At 46.5% G+C, this 21,982-nt stretch overlaps 2 protein-coding genes, 1 long non-coding RNA gene and 1 pseudogene across 4 annotated transcripts; 2 read left to right on the top strand and 2 right to left on the bottom strand.

Moving 5' to 3' along the window:
- Nucleotides 1-1,523: 1,523 nt before the first annotated feature.
- Nucleotides 1,524-4,110, top strand: LOC147973270 (uncharacterized; annotated as a pseudogene).
- A 1,360-nt stretch (nt 4,111-5,470) lies between these two features.
- Nucleotides 5,471-6,717, bottom strand: LOC147973269 (uncharacterized). Its single transcript, XM_087522006.1, has one exon. The coding sequence runs from the start codon at nt 6,527-6,529 to the stop codon at nt 5,645-5,647; it is 885 nt and encodes a 294-aa protein (XP_087378132.1). The 5' UTR covers nt 6,530-6,717; the 3' UTR covers nt 5,471-5,644.
- A 127-nt stretch (nt 6,718-6,844) lies between these two features.
- On the bottom strand, nt 6,845-16,698 carry LOC125511016 (ABC transporter G family member 48). Of its 2 annotated transcripts, none has more exons than XM_048676301.2 (19): nt 15,921-16,698; nt 12,860-12,942; nt 12,555-12,639; nt 12,177-12,467; nt 12,001-12,091; nt 10,983-11,883; nt 10,728-10,888; nt 10,519-10,622; nt 10,224-10,389; nt 10,063-10,131; nt 9,841-9,941; nt 9,376-9,708; nt 8,972-9,262; nt 8,799-8,882; nt 8,473-8,606; nt 8,077-8,304; nt 7,804-7,975; nt 7,393-7,647; nt 6,845-7,292 (listed from the first exon to the last, which is right to left on the bottom strand). In XM_048676301.2, the coding sequence occupies exons 1-19, from the start codon at nt 16,452-16,454 to the stop codon at nt 7,023-7,025; spliced, it is 4,353 nt and encodes a 1,450-aa protein (XP_048532258.1). In that variant the 5' UTR covers nt 16,455-16,698; the 3' UTR covers nt 6,845-7,022. The 2 variants fall into 2 exon arrangements, with proteins under 2 accessions (XP_048532258.1, XP_048532259.1); XM_048676302.2 differs by lacking the exon at nt 15,921-16,698 and adding an exon at nt 13,041-13,384.
- LOC147973268 (uncharacterized) lies at nt 13,575-14,599 on the top strand. The gene is made up of 3 exons (XR_015602870.1): nt 13,575-13,802; nt 13,881-13,988; nt 14,068-14,599. It is a non-coding gene; the product is annotated as an uncharacterized LOC147973268 (long non-coding RNA).
- Nucleotides 16,699-21,982: the final 5,284 nt, after the last annotated feature.

Here is a 21,982-nt window from a genome sequence, read left to right as displayed (position 1 = left end):
CCAATGCCAGTGAATTTCATACCTCATCAAAAGAACAGAGCAGCATTGAACAGTACACAAAAACAGGGAGCACTAGATGAACCTTCACGTCCATCCTGGCGCCTCCGGATTAACCCTGTCTGTAGACTGCACGGGAAGTGGATCCTTTAACATCAAGAAGAGAAGTCATCTAAGCTACAATTTTTTAACTTTCCTCCTTCACATTCATAAGATTAAGGCTAAAATAACTTAAATTAATTTGTAAATTACAAATCTATTGTATACATTTACAAAAAATACACACAAACAAAATTATGATGCAATAAAATTAATTTTAAATTTATTTACATGAACAGTAACCACGCACATAACCTGCTATAGTAGATAACTACATTATTTGCTACCGTGCCTCTGACTTTCCTTCTTTGTTTTGCACTAGATCACACTGTAGCTTAGGTGACTTTCCTCCTTAATTTTAGAGGATCCACTTCCAACTGCGTGGACCTTGCTGGTGAACCTCCCTTCCGCCGTCTCCCGTCCACCTGAGCCATATCGTCCTCGGCGGGCTCGCTGCCAGAGTCGTGGCCAGACTTGGTCATGGCGGAGGGGGCGGAGAAATTAGGAGAGGAAGTGGAGGAGACGGGAGGGGTGCAGAGGGGGTTTTGTGTGGGGGTGGGAGAGGCGCCGGCCATAGCAGGCTGATTTGACGTGGCGGCAGTGTCCAAGCGTGTTCAGGCCTTTGCATATCCGCCCTAAATATGAGTTGAATATGAGGGTTCTTGAGCAGCCCGGGCGTTTGGGCTGGTTATGAGAAGCCTAGTTGGGTGCGGTTTTTGCATGCCGGCTGTCCGCCTGTGTGATTGGGACCGATGTGGAGGGTCGGGTTGTAGATGTTCTTAGTGTTTTCTCGGGAACAGGGTAGGCACTCTGGATTTGTAGTAAGGCTGATCGTAATGGAAGTATCATAATTAGTATCATGCATGCCAACTAGGCAATTTAGATAATGTGGCATAGAATTAAATAAAGAAAAAGAAGGTTGAGTATCATATTATAATACCGTATCATAATAAATGATACACTACTATGTGTCATGCATGACAATAAATAAAGTCATCTATGATACTCCCTCCATTACAGTTTATTAGGCGCAACTCAGAGGGCTCTGGGACCTAGGTGTTTTCTAATTGGAAGGAAAAACGGAGCCAGTTAGCTGTAGATGCGCCTAATCAAATGTAAAATTGACGCATAGTACTCCCCGTCCATTAAACTGATTGCATGCACCGGTTTCCTTCTTTTCCCCCTGGCGTTCCTACTCTGCATGCACCGGACCGAGTACTTTCCTTCCGCATGCATTTCTTCCGCGCGCGATTTCTACGCCGCGAGTTTCCTTTCGCGCGCGATTCCGCGCCTGATTTTCCTTCTGCGCCGCGCGCGAGTTTCCTTCTTGGCCGCCTGATTTTCCTTCTACGCCGCGCGCAGTATAAGTAGCTATGGCGATGGATGTTCACGAACAGACGGCGCTCATCTTCGGCTTCCTCCTCTTGGCCTCCTCGGTCCAATGGCACGGACGCAGCAAGATGAATCAGATCGCCGGCTTCCTCCTCTTGGCCTCCGTGGGCTGTCTAGGGTTGCTTTCCAACCGAGAGCGCAGCCGCCCGGAGGACTTCCTCCTCTTGGTCTCACCGGACGAGCGAGAGTTCCATCCATCTCCATCGGCACGGCTGGGTTCGACCATCTTCCTCCTCCAACGACTTTGCCTCGACGGCGCGTCGGCCTCGCACGCCCATCTCGCCCTCCGGCACCTAACGAGGCCGGTTCGTCGAACTGGAGTGGCTCCGTCGGCAGGGAAGGTACAGACAGCGGCGGCGGGGCCGGGATCGCAAGTTCTACGTTCGTGGGCTTCACGTTTGGCAGCGGCGGGATCTCGTTTGGCGGTGGCGGCGGGATCTCGTTCGTCGGCGGGGCAGGTACAGGCAGCGCTGGCGAGTCACTAGGCTTCACGTTCAGTGCAGCCAGCACAGAAGGTAAACACTAATGTTCTACCAGCTCCTATGTTCGTCGGCGGGGCAGGTACGGCGCGTCGTACTGTGTTTGCGTTTAGTGCACTAGTGCATGCGTTTAGTACCAGCTCCATGCACTAGTGCATGCGTTTAGTACCAGCTCCAAGCACTAGTGCAGGTACGGCGCGTCGTCCTGTGTTCATGTGTTCGTCGGCGTTGCCAAAACTGCAATGTTTTAAAACTGCAGATCGTTACCAAAACTGCAGTGTTTGCTGCAGGAGTACTAAAACTGTTGTGTTCTAAAGCTGTTCTCTTCTCACGTTTGTGTTCTAAAGGAACTGGTGGACACAATGGTTTGGATGTGATGAACGGAGAGAACGCAACTGGTTCGGGCATTGGCTATCGAGGAAGTGGATACAACCCAAATTTTGCCCATGCCGACGAATACCCTCCTAGTCAAAAGGCTGTACAAACCCAAAAACAACCAATCGATTTGAGTAAGCATATTTACAGCATAGTTTTGTTTCCATATTTTTTGTTTATCTAATTATTTTTCCTACGAATCTAGATGTTCTGTCGAACAAGGAGACAAGAAGACAGTACAATACAGATGACAAGCGTCACATATATGCTGAGATCATTAAACGTAATGGTACGGGTATAAGGTTGAAGCATGGTGTTTCTAAAGCTGTTGCACTAGCTTGTGATTGTCCTAGGAGGATAGTGCAAAGGGTATGGCGGGAGGCTAAAAAAGGTGGCGGCATTACTGGGGTCAAAAACAATCGGAAGCTCAAATCAGGAAGGAAGAGGATTAATTTCGACATAGATGCATTGGAGGCCATCCCACCTGGAGAGAGAACAACATTAGAACAAGTTGCTGGACATTTGAACTTGTCAACTACCACTATTTGGCGGAGGTGAGCGTTATACTATCAGATTGTTGTCAATTTTCTACATGTCAACATTCTTTTATTATATGGAGGTGAGTGTTATCAACGAGATATTTTTGATATTTTGTTGTAGGTTGAAGATGAAGGAAATTAGACGAATAACAAGTGAATTGAAGCCTTCTTTGATTGCTGCAAACGAAAGGGCTCGTGTGGAGTATGCTCTTATGCATCTTGAGCGAAGTAGCCTAACATCCCAAGGCGGTATTAATCCCACATTTAGGGCTGATATGGATGTGGTTCATATAGATGAGAAATGGTTTTATCGCACGCGGAAGACCCAGAACATGTATTTGAGTCATAGAGAGGAGGCACCACACCGGGAATGTAAACATAAAAACCACATTCAAAAAATTATGTTCTTGTCCGCAATGGCTAGACCAAGGTATGATGCTCAAGGCAATTGTGTATTTGATGGCAAGATTGGGGTTTGGGCTTACACAGAGTGGGTGCAAGCAAAAAAGAAGAGTCAAAATAGGTTGGTACTTGTTCTTGTTACTACTCCTACTTTCTGCTAAATTTTTATATGCACATTATTTACTTGTTCTTTATTTCTATATTCTTAGGTTGAGGGGAGCATGGGAGTTGAAGCCCTGCGATAAAGTGGACAGGGAGAAAAGTCGGGAGTACTTAGTGAAATACGTACTGCCGGCTATAAAGGAAAAGTGGCCTGAGAGTGATAGATGGAACACCATCTACGTACAGCAGGACAATGCTAGGACTCATATAAAACCAGATGATCCACTTTTTTTGCAGGAAGCTGCAAGGGGTGGTTGGGATATTAGGATGATATACCAACCACCTAATTCTCCTGACACAAACATATTAGATCTTGGTTGGTTTGCCTCAATTCAAGCAATGTTCCATAAAAAGATGCCCAAGACTCTACCCGAGATTGTCGCAAAGGTCTTGCACCGATTTGAGTATTTTATGTTATTTGTTCAAGATATCTACTCCCATAGGTTAATGTTATGAACTGATTGAGTTTTTTAATTTTATGTGTAATAGGTTAATCAATCCCTTGCTGAGTACCCCCATCAAAAGCTTAATAGGATCTGGTTGAGTCATCAAGCATGTATGAGAGAGATCATCAAGCACAAGGGTTCTATGCACTATGCAGTTCCTCACTTGAAGAAAAAAGCACTAGAGAGACAAGGATGTCTCCCTGTTCGTTTGACAGTTGACAGAGAATATGTTGAGCAGGCAATTGAGCACTTGAACTCAACATGAGATGTAATGGCAGATTTTCAGTAGCACTTGAACTCAACATGAGATGTAATGGCAGATTTTCAGTAGCACTTGAACTCAACATGAGATAATACTCCTACTAGTGTTGCGAATGTACTGTTTTGAACTCAACATGAGATAATACTCCTATATGCAAGGGGCGGCCATCAGGTTCATAGATCATGCAGTAGCTTTTTTTTTTTTGCGCAAATCCTATGGTATACTTCATTGCTATTCCCCTTGATTACTTTGTGAATAATCCGCAGGTTCACTCATACACTTTTACATATTCTATCACCAAGATAAGCTCATAATAAGATTATATAAAACCATATTCGTACTCACTTTCTTACATAAACTTGAAGCATATAAAACCATTACAACTCACTTTATTTTCATCATCCGGCGAATCTAAACTTGACTATCCGGCACATTATGCGCTTTCTTTTCGTCCTCTAGATAGATAGATGGATTGCGACGGCACCTTATGCATACCCCTTCTTTGTTTATCGCCACCGTAGTCGCACAATCTTTGCACCAAAAGTTGTCACACAGGCAAGGATTTCCGCAAGCCTCGCAAGAACGCAAATCTTTTGGTACCGGGAGCCTACATCCTAAGCAAAGGAATATGGAAGGCTCACCGCGGATGCCACACTTGAGGCACAAAGCCGGATGAATGCACACCTCGCAAGTTGATGTCGGGTTGGAGTAGGTTCTGTGTGACACATCTTGCACGAGGTTAGCGGTGCGGACGTACCTAGCCGAAATCCTTGCATCTGTAGCGTCGACATTGGTTGCACGATCCACTCTATGAAAAAGATCCTGGATGTTTTTATCAACCCTCTGAAATTCATCCTCTAGTTCTTGTACTTGGCCTTGCGTGATCTGCACATCGCCATCCACCTCGACATGGACGGCATCCACCTCGCCCTCCACCTCTCCTTCTCCATGGACGCCCTCCACCTCTCCTTCTCCATGGACGCCCTCCATCTCTCCTTCTCCATGAACCTCAACTTCCTTCTCCATTTGGCTTCCACCTCGCTGGTTCAAGGAATAGCAAAGCAAATGGCTCTTCTTTTATACACCAAGGAATGGGGATGCGGTGTGAAAAGGAGATCAAAAGCTGCTGCATGCAAATCCTTCTCCATTCACACCTCAACAAAAACTGACGTGTTCCCACTTGCATGCAGAATTGGAAGGAGAAAGGAAAGAGAGCACCGCATGCACCAAACGCCACAATTAATTCTGTGATTAATGAAACACGCCTTAAATCTCTCCTATTCTGAAAAATCAAGGATTTGGAGATGCGCCCAACAAACAAAAATGAAGGGAGTACTATTATATGATACTATGAATTAGAGAGGTAATATCTTATACTAGTATCATATACATGATACTAATTTACGATACTACAACCCGATCGCACAAAAGCAAGTGACTTATTTTCCCTCGTACGCACACTAACTGAGACTAAGCCGGCTACGGCTCTTGCTAATTTAGAGAAGACGACCCGGTGCCAATGCCATTGCATTCAGCAATCCCGGCCAGCAACAACGGAGCCTCAACTACGTCATTATGTGAGGTCGCAGCTGGTTGTTTGAAGAGAGGCACGTACTCTCCATCCTCGTCGTAAGAGTGCGAGCACTCCCAGACCCCGACGATCTCCACGGGGACGACGCTGGCGGAGCCGTCGCGGTAGTAGACCCGGAGCTCGCGGGGGATCTCCCGGGGGTGCTCGAGCTGGAGGACGACGCGGACGGCGGAGCGGCCGGGCGCCGCGACGCAGCCGGGGTCGATCTCGCGCACGACGCCGAACCTGCGGCAGTTGTCCGTGGCGTGCGCGCCCGTCCGCTGCTCGGCAGGGTAGCCGTGCAGCGCGACGTGGGCCATGCAGCCGCCGGAGACGTCGAGGACGGTCCGCACGGGCACGAGCCTCACCGTGGCGCCGTCGAGCCGGAACGGCTGCCTGCGCGCGGCCGCCTCCCGGTCGCGGGGCGTGCGGAGCAGCACCGGGACGCCCCGGCAGCCGGGAGCGGGAGGGAGGAGCTCGAAGTTCTGCGGCAGGTCCAGCGCCATGGTGCGGAAGACGAGGCGGATGAAGGGGCCCTGGTCGCCCGCGCGGCACGGCGGGGTGATGCACGCGTACGCGACGCGCCGCGCGTAGTGCACCCCCGGGCTGTCCGGGTCGCCGTTGAAGTAGAGCTTGACGCCGGAGTCCGGGAAGGGCGCGTGGGCGAGGCCCCGGACCGCGGTCGCCGCGGCGGGGACCTCCGGGCCCTTGAAGTGGCAGACGGTGGCCGGGCGGTCCGACTCGGAGGGGACCTCCAACGCCGTCGCGCCCTCCGGCAGCAAGGCGTCAGCGGGCACGGGCGGCATCGTGGGCGGCAGTGGACTGGAAGAAGCAGTGGGAGTGGGGTGGGGTGGAAGGCAGAGGAGTGGGAGTGGTGGCGGTGGTTTTATTGGCACGTTGGTTGGCGTTGAGAGGAAGGAAGAGGGCTGGCTGTCAGACGCGCGGAGAAACAGAGCATGAGGACGCGCCGCTCCTCTTCCTTCCACTTCTTCACCTCACCGCTTCTTCCAGTACGGTACAGTGGACCGGTCGTTGATCTGGTTATCCATGCTGGATGACTAGAAAGAGGAACATGCCAAGGTACCTTGTCCGCACCAACAACTTACAACAAACAGATTAACTAAACGGAAAAGGATGTCATTTTTATTTTTGATGAAGTCCAAAAAATTCATTCCTCTAAATAGCAGAGCTTATACAACGATGTCTATGTATGTACCCTACCACTTCTACTATACACATATACACACTAAGTATATAGATTGCCGCTTCTCTCTTGCAGCAGCATAAACGGCCGTCTGCCTAACGTTTCTGGAAGTTCAACACCTTGATGGAGTAGCCGAACACCAAGAAGAAGCCGATGACATACGCGAAATGCGCGAGCACGACATACCCAAGGAAATCGTGCTTGATGCCCATATTGTCCTCCAAGAATTGCTTCACCACCGTGGGGCTCCCGCCGGGGACCGACAGACGACTGGTGTTATCGCCAAACTGCGACCCGATGACGCCATAGATGGTCCAAGACACAGGGTTCGCCCAGTAGTACCACCTCCACCAAATTGGTAATAACTGCAACAATAACCAACCAACCATCATCACGATCCTCAGTCAACAAATCTAGTTAATTAATCGACACGCGACACAGGCAGGTTAATCTTGGCTTACTTACCGGTCTCGCAACGAGGAACCCAGCAAAAAGGTTCCAAAGAGGGAGTATAAAGGCTATGGGTATGTTTGCGAGCATGGAAGATGAGGTCAACGCCACCAGCATCATGCCAAACAATGTGAAGTAGTTGAAGCATGAAATTATAAAGAAAAGGAAATAGAAGAACTTTGCAACTTTCCACTCATATCCAATCATCACATAGATGGTGACTGTGTACTGAATCCCCTGCACGATGTTGTAGATCATCTCCACGCATGTCTGTACGAATCAAAAAATTGCACAATCTTTAGAATCATACCAACTTTGGAATTTGCACTCATTATATTTTGAATAGGATGGGCCCTTTCATCTACACAAGCTCAATGAATCTAAACAACAATCAAAATGTGTATCAAATTAAGACCGACTAATTACCTGAGCTAATGCATAGGATAATGGAGAGTACATCCCAGCCGCCTTTTCACGGTAGAAAACAGTTCGCTCGATTGACACAACAGGCTGAACTGTGATGCAGTTGGCAGACCCAAGGAAGAAGACAGCAGCATAAGTGGCTCCAAGTAGATTGGACAAATCTTGTGGTGAGTCTCTGCCCACAAATCAAACATATGCAAAAAAAGCATTAGTGCCTCCATAGAAGCTAATATATAATCATTTGAAAGTCCCAACTACAGCAAAATAAGATCATACATTTTTGTCCCCTTCTGCCAAAACACTGTGCCAAATACAAGGCCATAGATCATCGTCATAAGAAAGCGCATGGCGTTGTGGGGTGGATTCTTCCAGTAAGATCTGTATTGCTTCCAGAAGTTTGCAACACATTGATTGTAGAAATTCTGAGAATACTTCGTAGGAAATGAGAGATCTTCATAGCCAGGTGGGGGAATGCTTAATTCCTTTATAAGTTCTTGGTTTTTCCTGGTCATATTTGAGAAACAGGAACTCAATGTTGATATTAGAAATGAAAACAACTGTAATTTTGGCACAACATTTCAAGAGAATATGTACTTTTTTAAAAGGAATTAACAGCCAATGGATAAAAATAGTGAAGGGTTGCTCTCAAGTTCAACGAATGAGGCTACTTACCTATAAAGATCAGAATTAGCATAAATTTCAGCAAAATTTACGTTCAGGCGAGCCTCAGCTAAAGGGGAGCTAACTTCCAGCATCCATGTTGCAGGATTATATCCTTCTGTGATCTTTTCAACACCTGGAATTGCCTGCAATGCAATGACAACCTCTTGTGTTAGGTTTTTCACTTTTCTACACCTACAAGGAGTTCAAGGCCTGTTAAGTCTTCAGTGACTTTTTTCTAAGCCCACTGGTCATATTTGTAAGCAGGTTATCCGTTCAATTGCAAATTAATACAAAACTTGCTGCCCCAACTCAACATGTAAACCAAGGAAACTGACCTCAAAATATTCAACTAATTTGTGAGAGTGCTGACCAAGTTCACCAGCATAAATAACTCGTCCTCCTCTTTTCATAAGCAGAAGCTATAAAAGGAACCAACAGTGAGTTATTTTCATTTTCTATATATATATCTTGTGTGTGTGTGTGAGAGAGAGAGAGAGAGAGAGAGAACCTCATCAAAAGACTCGAATATATCGATGCTGGGTTGATGGATAGTGCAAACCACAGTTCGCCCAGTGTTCACTGTATTTCTCACCGCCCGCATTACAATTGCCGCGGCTCTAGCATCAAGACCAGAAGTTGGCTCATCCATGAATATGATTGAAGGATTTGCTACCAGCTCCACGGCAATTGTCAGTCTCTTTCTTTGTTCAGTCGATAACCCGTCCACTCCAGGGAGACCAACCATAGCATTACGCAACACATCAAGCTCCACAAGAGTCATGACTTCCTCCACAAACATCTGCGAGAGTGAAGATTAATTTCTTTAGATGGAAGTAATTACAGTTTGAAGCTTCAAATATAAAGAACACCGCATCTTTACTTGAGTCTGAAACGTGGATTGAATGAATATACCTTTCTCGTATTTTCGTCGACGTCTGAGGAAAGACGCAGCCAGGCAGAGTACAGAATGGATTCATACACAGTAACATTCGGTGAATGGATATCAGTTTGTTCACAATAGCCACTCACGCGGGCAAAAGTTTCTTGTCTTTTAGGGTAACCAGAGAGGGTGATACTTCCTTCAATAGATCCACTAGTTTTCCTTCCTGCCAGGACATCCATTAGAGTGGTTTTCCCAGCTCCACTCACACCAACTAATGCTGTTAGAACACCAGGCCTAAAAGCACCACTGATATCAGAGAGCAACTGGAGACGACTTTCTGTGAATCCTTGCTCTCTCATTTCCTGAAACACAAGTTGAGAGATTTTATGTTAGGCCTAAAATATTTTCCGTTCACATCTGCAGATAATGTTATCATACAGGTGATGAATCTATGTCCTAACACGATATGTGATTAGAAAGATAGGTAGGCTTACTGCAGGCATGTCCACGTAGTAGTTTACATGGTTGAAAGAAAGTGAAAGAGGCTGGAAAGGCAAGGTGATTTGTGACCGAGTTGGCCTATTTGTGGCTTCATCTGCAGAAATTGCAAGTGAAGATAGTGACTAATTAGCATTATTGTTAACGGCTTCAAGTGGCTTGATTAATAAATACTAGTACAAGGACTGCAGTAGTGTAATGAATACTTAAGAACTCACCTATAAGTATTGAAGTGTTTGTCTCATTCTCATTCTCCTCATCTGAAACTGTGTTTGAGCTGCTGCCAACTGGATGAGAACAAATCATATATAGTGTAAGTACCTTGCTCACTAAGGCTCCAAACAATAATGTCAACCAGAAGAAAAAAAATGGTACTCACAGCTCAAGTACGTAAGTGCCAGAAGGTACAGTATGTTGAATAAAATAGTGAATCCTACAATGGCTCCAATGGAAACCCAAAATCCCGAATCTCTAGTAAAATAGCCTTTGGCTTTAAGAATAGCCTCGCCTACTGTTTGTGCATCGATAGATGTATCATTGTTTGGCTGTAGTAAAAAAGAAAACGTCCAGCATTAGTTGAGATGTCATCACCTTTACAACACTAGGATATGGTGATCCCTTCACTGTCCGAGTTAGGAGAAACTAAAAAAAACAGGGTCCTAAGAAAAACTTACGTTGGCCCACCTACTTGAAAGGAATTCATTGACGGATATTGCATTCTGGCTGTACATCATAGGAGATGCCCAGTAAGCCCAAATCCACCATGGTCGGATGTCACCTATGCAAATCAAAGTTAAGGATGAAGAAGGCTTATGTTCATCCATGCAAATGAGATGCGGATAGCTGATATATCATGCCTAGCTTGTCATGACAGGGTGCTTACCTCTAGGTATGACAAATCCTCCAAATATGAAAATAAGAAGGATCACAAACATCCCCAAGGTGTTGGCCACAACCATTGATTTCAAAACAGCACCAAGAAATCGGAACAGACCCATTGCCATTTGGTGAGTAGCGAAAAAAGCTAAAAGCATACGAAAGAACCTGCAATGAGCAAATAGATGAATAATAGAGTTATGAATTCAAAACTTAAATGCAAAAGTTGAAGTGGGCACAAGGATGATACGCGGATCTATACCTTCCTGCAGCAGGTGCAAAGCCCATTACATAGTACGTGAGGACGACCCATACTATGGACTCCACAAGCGAAACAGGAACTTTTGTGATGATGTTTACCACTCCAATGGTCCATGGAGGAAAGAACAAGAAATCCCTCTGTTTGTAGAACGTAGGAAGCATTTTAATAGTAAATTGTAGCTCAGCAAACCCATTGAATAAGACGGTCATTAAACTGAAAGTCAAAGCACCAAAGAATTTGCTGCTGTCAGAAAACTGCCCATATGGCATCTTTGTTCTGAGGAACACAGTCATGGCAATAAGCCCAAGGATGACCAACTGGGCAACCTTGAAGATGTAGATGAAGGAGTTGCGCTTCATCAATAACTTCTCTCTTGACAAAACTGTCTTGAATGACTCCCAGCTGGATTGCCCATACTTATTGGTGGTCAACGCAGCAGGATGAGTTTTGGACTTGTCGAAAGGAATTTGCAGCTCCTTGAGCATCTGCTGGCCTACATGGAATGACTTGAAACGTTCAGCAAACTCTGGGACAGACATGTGACGATACTGCTCCTGGTCAAGGTACCAGTACTGTTGCTGGTCTTTCTTGGAAGTGACCTCTTGAAGAAAGTCAGCAACTCCTTTCCTTTCGGGGCATTGAAAACCAGCAGATTCAAAGAATTCCAAGATGTTTTCGCGTGGCCCATGGTACACTACGTATCCTTCTGATAGCAAAATAATGTCATCAAACAGGTTGTAGGTCTCTGGCGGTGGTTGTAGGAGGGAGATCATCACGGTCTCATTCATCACATGGACCAATTGTCTTATGTATTTCACAATCTGAAATGTGCTAGAGCTGTCCAAACCAGTGGAAATTTCATCCATGAACAAAGCCCTTGCAGGTCCTGTTAACATCTCCCCTGCCATGGATATAAGTAAAAAAATATTCAGATGGGCGTAATATGAATTAAGTAAGAAATTCCTTTCAACAATGAATGGAAGGGTTGAGCTTATTCTTTCTATGTATGCATGCATACCAGTTGTTACACGCTTCCTCTGCCCGCCAGAAACTCCTCTGATCATCTCATCACCAATGGGCATATCGGCACAAATGTCAAGCCCAAGAACCTGACAGTGAGGTTTTTCTTAAGACTCAAATGGGAAAAAATTGCTAGAGAGTTGCATGTAATTGACAGAACAGTCGAAATCTCACCTTGAGAGTAAGATCGGTAACAATATTACTCTCCTGCCCTTGCACCGCAGTAGCTTTCATATAAGCATCAATCTCGGGATCTGGCTTTATGCCAGCTTCGCGCTCCCTGACAGCGAGCTCAGCGAGCATGTCATATCTGGCACCGATGCCTAAGCACCGCCTGGAGAAATCCAGTGTCTCTCTTACGGTCATCTCTGCGTTGTGGAGATCGTACTGACTAACATACGCACTGGTCCTTTCAGGGTAGAACTCCTCAAATGTATGGCCACAGTAAGTGATGCTGCCAGACACCTGGGTGTGTTGCCATATCCATACGATGATTATTTATTTTTGTATACGCGGCCATAATGCAGAAGAAAAAAAAAGATTAGTTCAAACCTTGAGGGCTTTGTCGAGCTTCCCAGTAAGTGCTCGCATAAATGTGCTCTTTCCTGAAGATGGAGGTCCAAGCAGAAGGGTCATCCTGAAAAACGCCATGCATGTTAAAATACTTGCTTATTTGGCTTCAAAAGGTACAGTTGATCAGTCTACTCTTTTTTTTTTTTACTTTTTCCGATCACATTTAGAGGAAAGCAAGAAGAATGATGAGTGAACATTGTTGCTGATTCCGCCAAGATACTGAAAACTGATCTTGACAACGGATACTTGCAGGCAGGAAGAGTAATGATGGCAGGACTTTTTACCTTGATGGTTTGATGATGCCATTGACGTTCTGGAGTATGTTGATGGTCCTCTTGTTCGAGGAAGCAAGTCGGCCGACGAGACCCTGCCAGCATCATATATATCGTTGTGTAAGCAAATCATCATTACCCTACTAATTAAATCCATCCTTGCATACAAAAAGCAGGAGTAAATGAGAGAGACCAAATGTGAATAACCGATACTGCACGGCAAGCCATGAAAGGATGGGCAGGGGAATGAGGCTGGCTGGCTGGGATTAGGGAACGAATCGTCAAATCCGCGAGCACACGCTCACAGGCATTTCGTCGAACACCTCAATGACGCTCGGCGCGAGAAGCCATTAGAGTCCTGAGACTCGCCGCCGACCCGCCCTCTAGAGCTGATTGATGGGTGTCGTCATGGCTTGCGGCTAGCCAGGCTGAATTTTGGTCTCCCCTGCTGCCCCCCGAGGAGCCCCGCAGGAGTGGGCGTGGCACCACCAGACCAGAGTTGAACGCCCTCACCAGGACGTCGTCGTTGACTTTCCAAATGAGATGCTGCCCTCCCATCGGCACCGCCGCCACGAGCGAGTTCTCCATGGTCTGATCTGGTTTGGGCTTGGGTGGATCAGGGCCGGATCGGGAGGGAGGGGGGGGGGGGGGGGGGGGGGGGGGGCGGCTCTAGGTAGGCCCATGTCAGAAAAAATAGTCAAAGGCATGGCCTTTCAGCCTTCACGTACATGCACGGGATCGCAAGCCGAAAGAGCAGCAGCGGCAGGATTAGCGACAGCCACGCCCTGATTAGCGATCGCTTCCTTCATCCTACACGTAGAAAAAAAAAAGACAACGATCTGCTATCCCTAATCCCTTCACGACTTGACCTAAAAAAACTGCGATCGTGATTTCCCTACCTCCCAGCCCTAGGCCGCCGATGCCCGACGGCGGACGCCGACACGCCATACTGCAGGTCTGCCGCCTGGCTCTTGCTAATTCCGAATTCCCTTCTCCTATTCTCCTTCCTAACCCAGTCCACCGCTGATTTCAGTCCAGGGGGCCTCATCGTCACGCTTGGTCAATTGCTCTCCGACTTTACGCGTTGCCAATAGCACACGGACTGATGCTATGCTATCATGGATTCGACCATCAGAATCAGGTATATTAGATTGGGATTTGCCGTTCCTTGATGTGTATATGGTACTGTCTAATAACCGGTGCAAAAAATACATTTTCAGGATTGTGTGTTAGTATGCCGCCGAGAAACAAGACGCATGCATCGGGAAGCAATAAAAGGAAAAGGAAGAAGGCCGTTGATAAATTTTTTCAATCATAGATTGTTGCACAAAATTTGCTAAAACACTCTCTCTTGATGGTTCATCTGATCTTGAGGTATATGCTCTTATTTTTGAATTGAAGATTATGAGATTCACTTTGCCAAATGGCTTAATGTTTGCTATGGAGATTTTTGTGCATGTGAGAGAAGTTGATTATTATCCAAATATCTTCATTGCTTATCGCATCTTATTTACTGTGTCTGTGACGGTCGTATTGGCTGAAAGAGGTTTTTCAAATCTGAAATTGTTAAAGAATTATTTGAGGTCAACAATGACTCAAAAGAGGTGGTTTGACTACCTTATGCATCGACAAGAAATTATTGGATGAGATTAACATCGACCCCATCATAAGTGACTTCGCATCGAGGAATATTAGAAGAAAATTTTAAGGTAACATTTATAAATTATTTGATACGCATACTAATTTTCAATGCATTGAAGTGTTATTAATATTTTTTTCACACACACACACACACACACACACACACACATATATATATATATTCATTTTTATTACTATGATGTGTTTATTAAGGGCCCCGAATTTTAGTTTCGCCCCGGGCCAACAAAATCTCAGGACCGGCCCTGGGGTGGATTGGAGGGACGTAGCCCGTAGGGAACACACACACACAGAGGTGGGTGGATGGGTGGGGAGGAAGAAGAAGACCATGTGGCTGCTAGCATGCGAATCTGGGTGACGTGGCTGGCCATTTGGTAACGTGACGTGGCAGGACATTTTGGTAACGTGACGCTGTGGTTTAAAAATAGAAATTTGAAACACGGTTTTCATATAGGGGGGCATTGAAACTTTGGTTTTTTACTGCCTTGTTCCTTCATAAAAATAGAAATTTGAAACAATGGTTTGCATATAAGTGGGACTTTGAAACGTTGGTTTTCACACTATCTTGGTGTCTTGTTCCTTCATAAAAGAAATGACTCGGCTCCTATGGAGAGGGAAAATAGAGATAAAGACATACTCCCTCCACTCCACAAAGTAGCTAGTGCGCATAGTCTTTTCTTAAAGTCAAACGTCAGAAAGTTTGATAAGTTCATTGAAAAAAATATCAACAAAAATAATAAAAAAATAAATATAATATGAAAGTCTACCTTGTGTTTTATGTAGTGATATGAATTTGATAATAAATATGTAGATATCTATAAACTTGCTCAAATTTAATAAGATTTGACTTTCTTAAAATTCTATATGCACTGCATTATGGAATGGAGGGAGTAATTTGTTACTCCCTTTGTCTCTTGTCTCTAAAAGGAATGACTATAAATTTTGTCTAAAGTCAAACAATGCAAAATTTGATCAAGTTTGTCAGAAAGACTAGCAAGAACTATGACACCAAACTAATATCATTACATAAATAATAAATATATGTTCATATTATATCCATATTTTAGTGTATATTGTGGTTGTTGATATATAGTTTATCCTATAAAGTTTGGCTTCGGACAAAATTTATAAGTCTTTGGAGAGAGGGACGGAAGGACGGGAAGAGCTGATGGTTTTCAGTTTCAGTGAGATTTTGATGAAATTCACTGAATTTCATTAACTTTAGCATACACTGAAATATCTACGTTTCCGCCAAAAAAATCGGCAATTTCAGTAGTACTCTGGAATTCATGTATTTTTCAAAAATTCCAAAATTTAATTTAATTCAAGTGAATTTCCGTGATTTCGGTTAGTGCTGAAATTGAAAACCATCTTAACTTAAGTGGTGAGAAGAGAAGATAGTTAGTGTAGCAACCTGCAGGAAGTTTGTGGCTGAGTTCCAGAGCGTGGGGAGGGCGCGGCTGCCGACGAAGGCGTCGACCTCGACGGAGAGGCCCTGGTACCTGACCTCGATCGCCGGCAGGTCGATGCCCACCCGGTCCACCCGGTCCCTGAGCCGCCTCAAGAAGCGCTCGCTGTCGTCCTGGAACACCCTCTCCAGCAGCGCCCTGCCGGCCTCGCCGCTGGCCAGCTGGTTGATGTCCACCAGTCCCTGCAGCTCGTGACCAGCGCCGTCGGCTCCGTCGATGCCGGCGTGTCTGGACAGGATGACGGCGCGGCGCATGCGGTCGTAGGTGGGCAGCTTCTCGAGCGCGGCCCAGCGCAGGTTCTCCTCATCGTCCTCGTGGCCCTGCCGCGACGCGGCGCGGCCGAAGGGGTCGCCCGCCTGCTGGCTCAAGGAGTGGGAGATGGACCCGGAGCGGCGGGAGCCCCAGGAGGCCGCGCTGGCGCTGCGGCGGCTGCCCGACAGCGGCCCCAGCTGCAGCCCTGCCGTCGAGGACGGCTCCATGGCTGCCTGCGTCGTCGCTAGCTACTAGCTGGGAGGCAGAGGCTGCGCTAGCTGTGTGCGAAGGACCTTGTTCCTCCTTCCCGCCCGCAGGATGCACTCTCTATCTTCTTCTTCTTCTTCTGGTAGTAATAGTGGGCATATATAGGGAACTCATGCGTGCACGGTTGCATGTGGTCAAGGGAAACGAACGATGTTGTGCATGCAGGGGTCAGCTCAGCTGGCTTGTTCGTTTCCACATGCATGAAACTTCCTCCGGCTGCACAGGATAGTACGGAGTAGTATTATAAGCATTCATCGGCGTAGCTAGATAGAGTTTGGCAAGTCAGACCTGCATATTTCCCAGCCATCATCTAGGAGGGAGACTGAAATACGAATGCAATCTCTCTCTCTCTCTCTCTCTCTCTCTCTCTCTCTCTGAATGACAAGGACAATCAAACGAGCGAGCCGCGCGTGAAATGCATGCATGGCTTAATTCCATCTATCTAGAAAGAACATTAATTAATAATAATTAATTTGTTAACCAACGATCCTTCGTTCCTCCGTACGATCGACATCAACATAGTAGAAGAATCCACTCATGAATTGAATTTATGCATGCGGGAATAGTCTATCTTCTCTTCCACGGCAGGGTCTACAATCCAGAAGGTCAATAGACGGACCAAAGAGATCCCAGCTGCTTCGAAGGTTCCTTCCTTCTGGTTTCCCTCCTTTTTCTCTGTTCTCAGCACGTGCAGTTTTTTCTTTTCTTTTCAAAAAAGAAAATTACCTTTCCTTTTGACAACAACGTAAGTGGGCCAGGTGGACCTAAAGGAAAAAACACATGGGCTATGAGGCTGGTCGTAATAGAAGTATCATAAGCGTTATCATGCATATCAACTACTTCCTCCATCACAATTTAAAGGGCGTATTTCCAAAACCAATTTTTTTCATAATTAGAGGGAAATATGGCGCAGGTCATTAATTAGCCTGCTGAAATTACTCCTTCCGCTTGCCTTCCTGGTGCGCATGCATGGTGTGAACTGAAACTTTAGGTGGAGGTGTGAATCGGTTTTGTTTGCATGCATGGCTGTGCGAGGCCTTTTATTGGACGGGGAGGTTACTATGCATTTATTTGGCGATTAATTAGACACATATCCTTAACTACCGCAGCTTCAGCGCATCATTTATTCCTGCCAATCGCTAGCGACCTTGGGCCCAGAGAGATGTGAGGTACGCCCTTTAAACTGTGATGGAGGGAGTAGACTTTTTGGATGATGTGGAACACAATTAAATGAGGAAAGAGAGGTGTGTATCATATCATGATACCGTATCATATTAAATGTTCTACTACTTTATGTCATGCATGACAATTAATAAGGCAATCTAAGATACTAACTTATGATACTATGCATTACGGAGGTAGTATCATATACTAGTATCATATACATGATACTAGTATATGATACTCCCCGTTACAACCAGCCTGAGAACATGTGCTCCAACCGACAGTTGGCCAAGCGGACTACCTAGACTCCTCCAAAACTCCTACTGGTTTGGTTTGGATTTATGGGAATTCGGACATCCGGACTGGTTCGTAGATGTTTGATGCATGATGTTGGAGAGCAAAAGGTGACCGGGCCACGCGGTCCGGACGTTTATGGGTGTTGTGATGCATGTCGTTGGAGTTGCCCTTACATGTGTATCTCATTTTGTCATTGAATACAACAGTTCTTCTCCACAAAATCCAAAATTCAAAACATATTTGATTTAGTTCGATTTCATTCATTCCTATTTTTTTTTGCTAAAAAAGTGACCGCAATGCAAGTTAAATTGATGGAACAACTAATAACACTTGGTTAAACCATAAAATAATTAGCAAATAGTGGTGGATGGATTCCATGACGAGGCCTAGTTGCAGCCATGGCCACCAAGGCCATGATACCATGCCCACCGCCATGGCCACGATGGCTGGCGAGGGTGGGTTCAAGTAGGAATGCAGTCGCCTCGACGACACTGTCTCAGCTCAGTCATTCGGCAGCAGTGAGAGAGGAGGCGGGCTCGGGGTTGAAAATCCGACGCCCTCTTCTGCTTCCTCCTGCCGCAACTTCTCTTTAGCCAGATCATACTTGACCCACGATGGGGCAAGGGGATCTGTCTTCTCCTTCTTCTCATCCTCGAGATTGAAGACGAGGGGAACTCCTCTGGCTACGCCATTGACGAGGAAGTGGGTGTTGTATTGGAGGCCGACGAAAGGAGAAAGGGAGGTGCTGAAGACGGATTATATGCTGCCACAGACGCCATTAAGGAGGCAGTTGGGGAGGCGACTGACGATGGACGGTCAAGGGGCTCATCTTCTAATGAGCTGTCGTGGTATGTTCACACACCTCCCAGCTACTCACACAGCTCCTTCCGGCCTTCTCACACCCAAGCCAGGAGATGATGCCATATGGTGGCCATCCGATAGGCCGCCGCGGGAATCTGAGGGGGCCGTCATGGTATTAATGGTTGGGTGTCATCGCATGGCGCGTGGGAGGTTGGGCTACTTCAAATCCCGTGTGGGGCATGCAGGGAAGAAGCTGACACTTCTCTCCCACACTAGCAGTTCAATATGGAGCTTGTTTTAAATTGGTCTCCACGGCCTCCATATATGGAGGCTAGGAGCTCATTTTTGGAGCGAGCTCCAGAAAATGTAGTGATGTGAAGGCATTGGCGACTCTGTTGGAGTGCTATTTTAAATCAAAATTAACATATCGAAAATTATTATGATGATTGAGCCAATATTGCAACTCTATTTGAGTTACTCTATTAGATTGTTAAAAAGGGAAGGAGTATATTGCAAAGAAAGAGCGCTAGTGCAAAGTCAGGGTTCACGTCGACTAATAGCTTCCACCATTTCATAATGTAGTGCATATGGATTTTTTAAAAGTCAAACATTACAAATTTGGCCATATTTGTATAGATAAAATATGTACATTTAAAATACCAAATGCATATCATCGAATACATCGTCAGTTACATTTTTCATGTTTATATAAACTGTTTTTGGTAAACTCGGTCAAAATTTGCTTGTTTGACTTTTCAAAAAAATTATACGTATTATATTATGAAACAAACAAATGGAGTAATAGCTGTTGTAACGCCAACAAGGAATCACCATGCATCCAACTATTGAGCAAACGTCTTGCTCTAACCGTCACAATTTAGAATTAGGTCGTAAGGAACTAGCATATCCCTTGGTGGCCAGGTTTCTCTTTCCCTTCTCCATCCTTTGGTGGTTATGGCAAACTCTCTCCTCCAGACTTCGTTGGCAAGCCCGTGGATTCAGCTCCCCTCTGCCCGCCGCTCCGACGGCCGGTGGCGGGGAAGGGAATCCCGGTGCCACCGCTTCGGTTAGCAGTTTAGGTTAGAGTTTTTTAATCCTTGCAGATGCGGCGATCGGGTGGATGGCCGCCCTTCTTCTTCGAGTTTGTCTTCCGAGTTTCGATCCTCCTCGAGTTCGTTCATCTGGACGTAGTGGACGGAGCTCCAGCGTAGATTACTACCGTTTTCTTGGGGCGGTGAGATTAGTGTTTCTTGTCGTGTGGCAAGATTTGGTATCAGTTGCTTTAGACCTATTCAAGGGTCCAAAGACGACGACTGCACTTTCAGGCGCTGGTACTTAGGGGCACGTGCACGAAGACTTCCTTGTTGTAATCGACAAGGTCAAACCGGCTCGATAGGGGAGGGGTGACAGCGGCGTGTCGACGGCTCTTTCTGACGGCGGTAGTGATCATTTAGTGGTCTCGATATCTTGATGTAATTTTTAGTATGTTTGAGATGTTTTATACTTCCGATGAACCTTGGTAATAGATCTGAATTACTCCCTCCGTAAATTAATATAAAGCGTTTAGATCACCATATTAGTTTACAGAGAGAGTATTTTCAAAGAAAAAGAAAAAAGAGTCTTGCTCTACCTTGGTCCACTCCACTGCAGAGAAGCAGGGACGTGCGTGCGTGAATACTCGTGACAGAACAAGAAGAGTCAATTCAACATGTTGTCTGCATCTCTCCTCTGCCGTCCTTTACTGCCGGTTGGCGACTATTCATCTGCTTGCCTTCTGGAAGAAACTACCGAGCGTTGGCTTGTCGAAGAAACACAACAAGATCGACCGGGCGCGAGAGAGAGACCAGGCCAGGTCACGGTCTAGGAGTACATTTCTCGGTTCCAAAAAAAAAGAGGAAAGCAAAACGCTACCAGTAAAGGGGTATAGTGCGAGTGAGCAGTCAAGCCCATCGACCCACGGTGTGCTGCATGCATGACGACTCAAACAATTTTGTTTTCAAGACCACACATGCATATATGAGCACCGCCGAGCGAAATCCATAAAACCATCATAATTGTGTGTCATTAGAAGAAAAAACATCAGTTTGTGGTTTGGTCGCAAAATGCATTGAACGCAACGTTGATCATGGACCAAAAACACTAAATGCCAGTTGACCACGAATTTGACGTGGCAAAGGGGTAACGATGTTTACATTGAACATGACGCCCACCCGTCAGTCGTCTTCCTTCCCCACCACACTAGCACCCCGGCCTCTATTTCCTCCTTAGCCCTTCCCCTCCGCTGGAAACCTCCACGCCGCCGGCCGCCCCTTGTCCTCCTTCTCTGCCCCACGAGCTCCCAACCCAGCCGCCACACAAGAGACGGGCGACCGCAGCAGGCACGCTCGCACGCCACACCTCCCTTAGCTGCAGCTGCGGGAACAATGGTCTTCATCGTGTGCATGCCCCGTCACCCACGTCCCGCTCCGACCTCGTCCCCAACCACGCCATTCGTCGCGTCGACCAAGACTGGTCCGTCGCCAACCGGTCCGGCGGTGTCGATCGAGCGGATCCCCTATCCAGGCTCCAAGCTCCTCCTCGAAGTCGTCGAGTCACCCGGTGCGCATCCGCGGTTGCCAGGATCAGGGCCTTCGCCATGGACAACAAGCGGCTAGCTGCTTCACATCCATATGTGATTTGGTTTGGATTACAAACTTTTTCCACTCAAGATGATGCGGTCCCATCAACTGGGATTGACTGACACATGGGGTCGTAGACCAGATGGCCCGCATGACCCTAAGTCACCGTTCATCCAAATACCTGCAAATCGGAGGCAAACCCAGAGAAGATTTGTGGGCGTCCGTACCTCCACCATGTAGGCGCCCAACACCCTAGACCCACATAAAATCCTCATCACGCGTCCTGTTCTAGAAACTCTCCACCCATTCATGTCGATATGCCGTTCCAAAGTGGGCGTGACTGCATGACATGAATAACGGTCTGGCCGACGCGACCGAACGGCTGACTGACGTCGCTTCATTGCTTCAATGCAGACGTGGAGAAAAGTGGGATCGGCCAATCTGGCTTTTGAAATAGGATGGCCACGCCGACAAACCCTACATAGCATCATCTTGTTCATGCCTCCTACATCTCCTCTCCGCCGAACTCCACTCTGCAATGATGGGAAAGTACGACAGCGGCTCCTGGTGGTTTCAGCGCCCACGCGCGCGGGGGGAGGGGGCTGAGG

Source organism: Triticum urartu, chromosome 5A, assembly GCF_056163025.1.
Source record: "Triticum urartu cultivar PI428250 chromosome 5A, HENAU_Tu73, whole genome shotgun sequence".
In the NCBI taxonomy this organism is placed as follows: domain Eukaryota; kingdom Viridiplantae; phylum Streptophyta; class Magnoliopsida; order Poales; family Poaceae; genus Triticum; species Triticum urartu.
The sequence above is the reverse complement of the archived record's forward strand: the minus strand, read 5'-3'. Positions and strand labels throughout refer to the sequence as shown.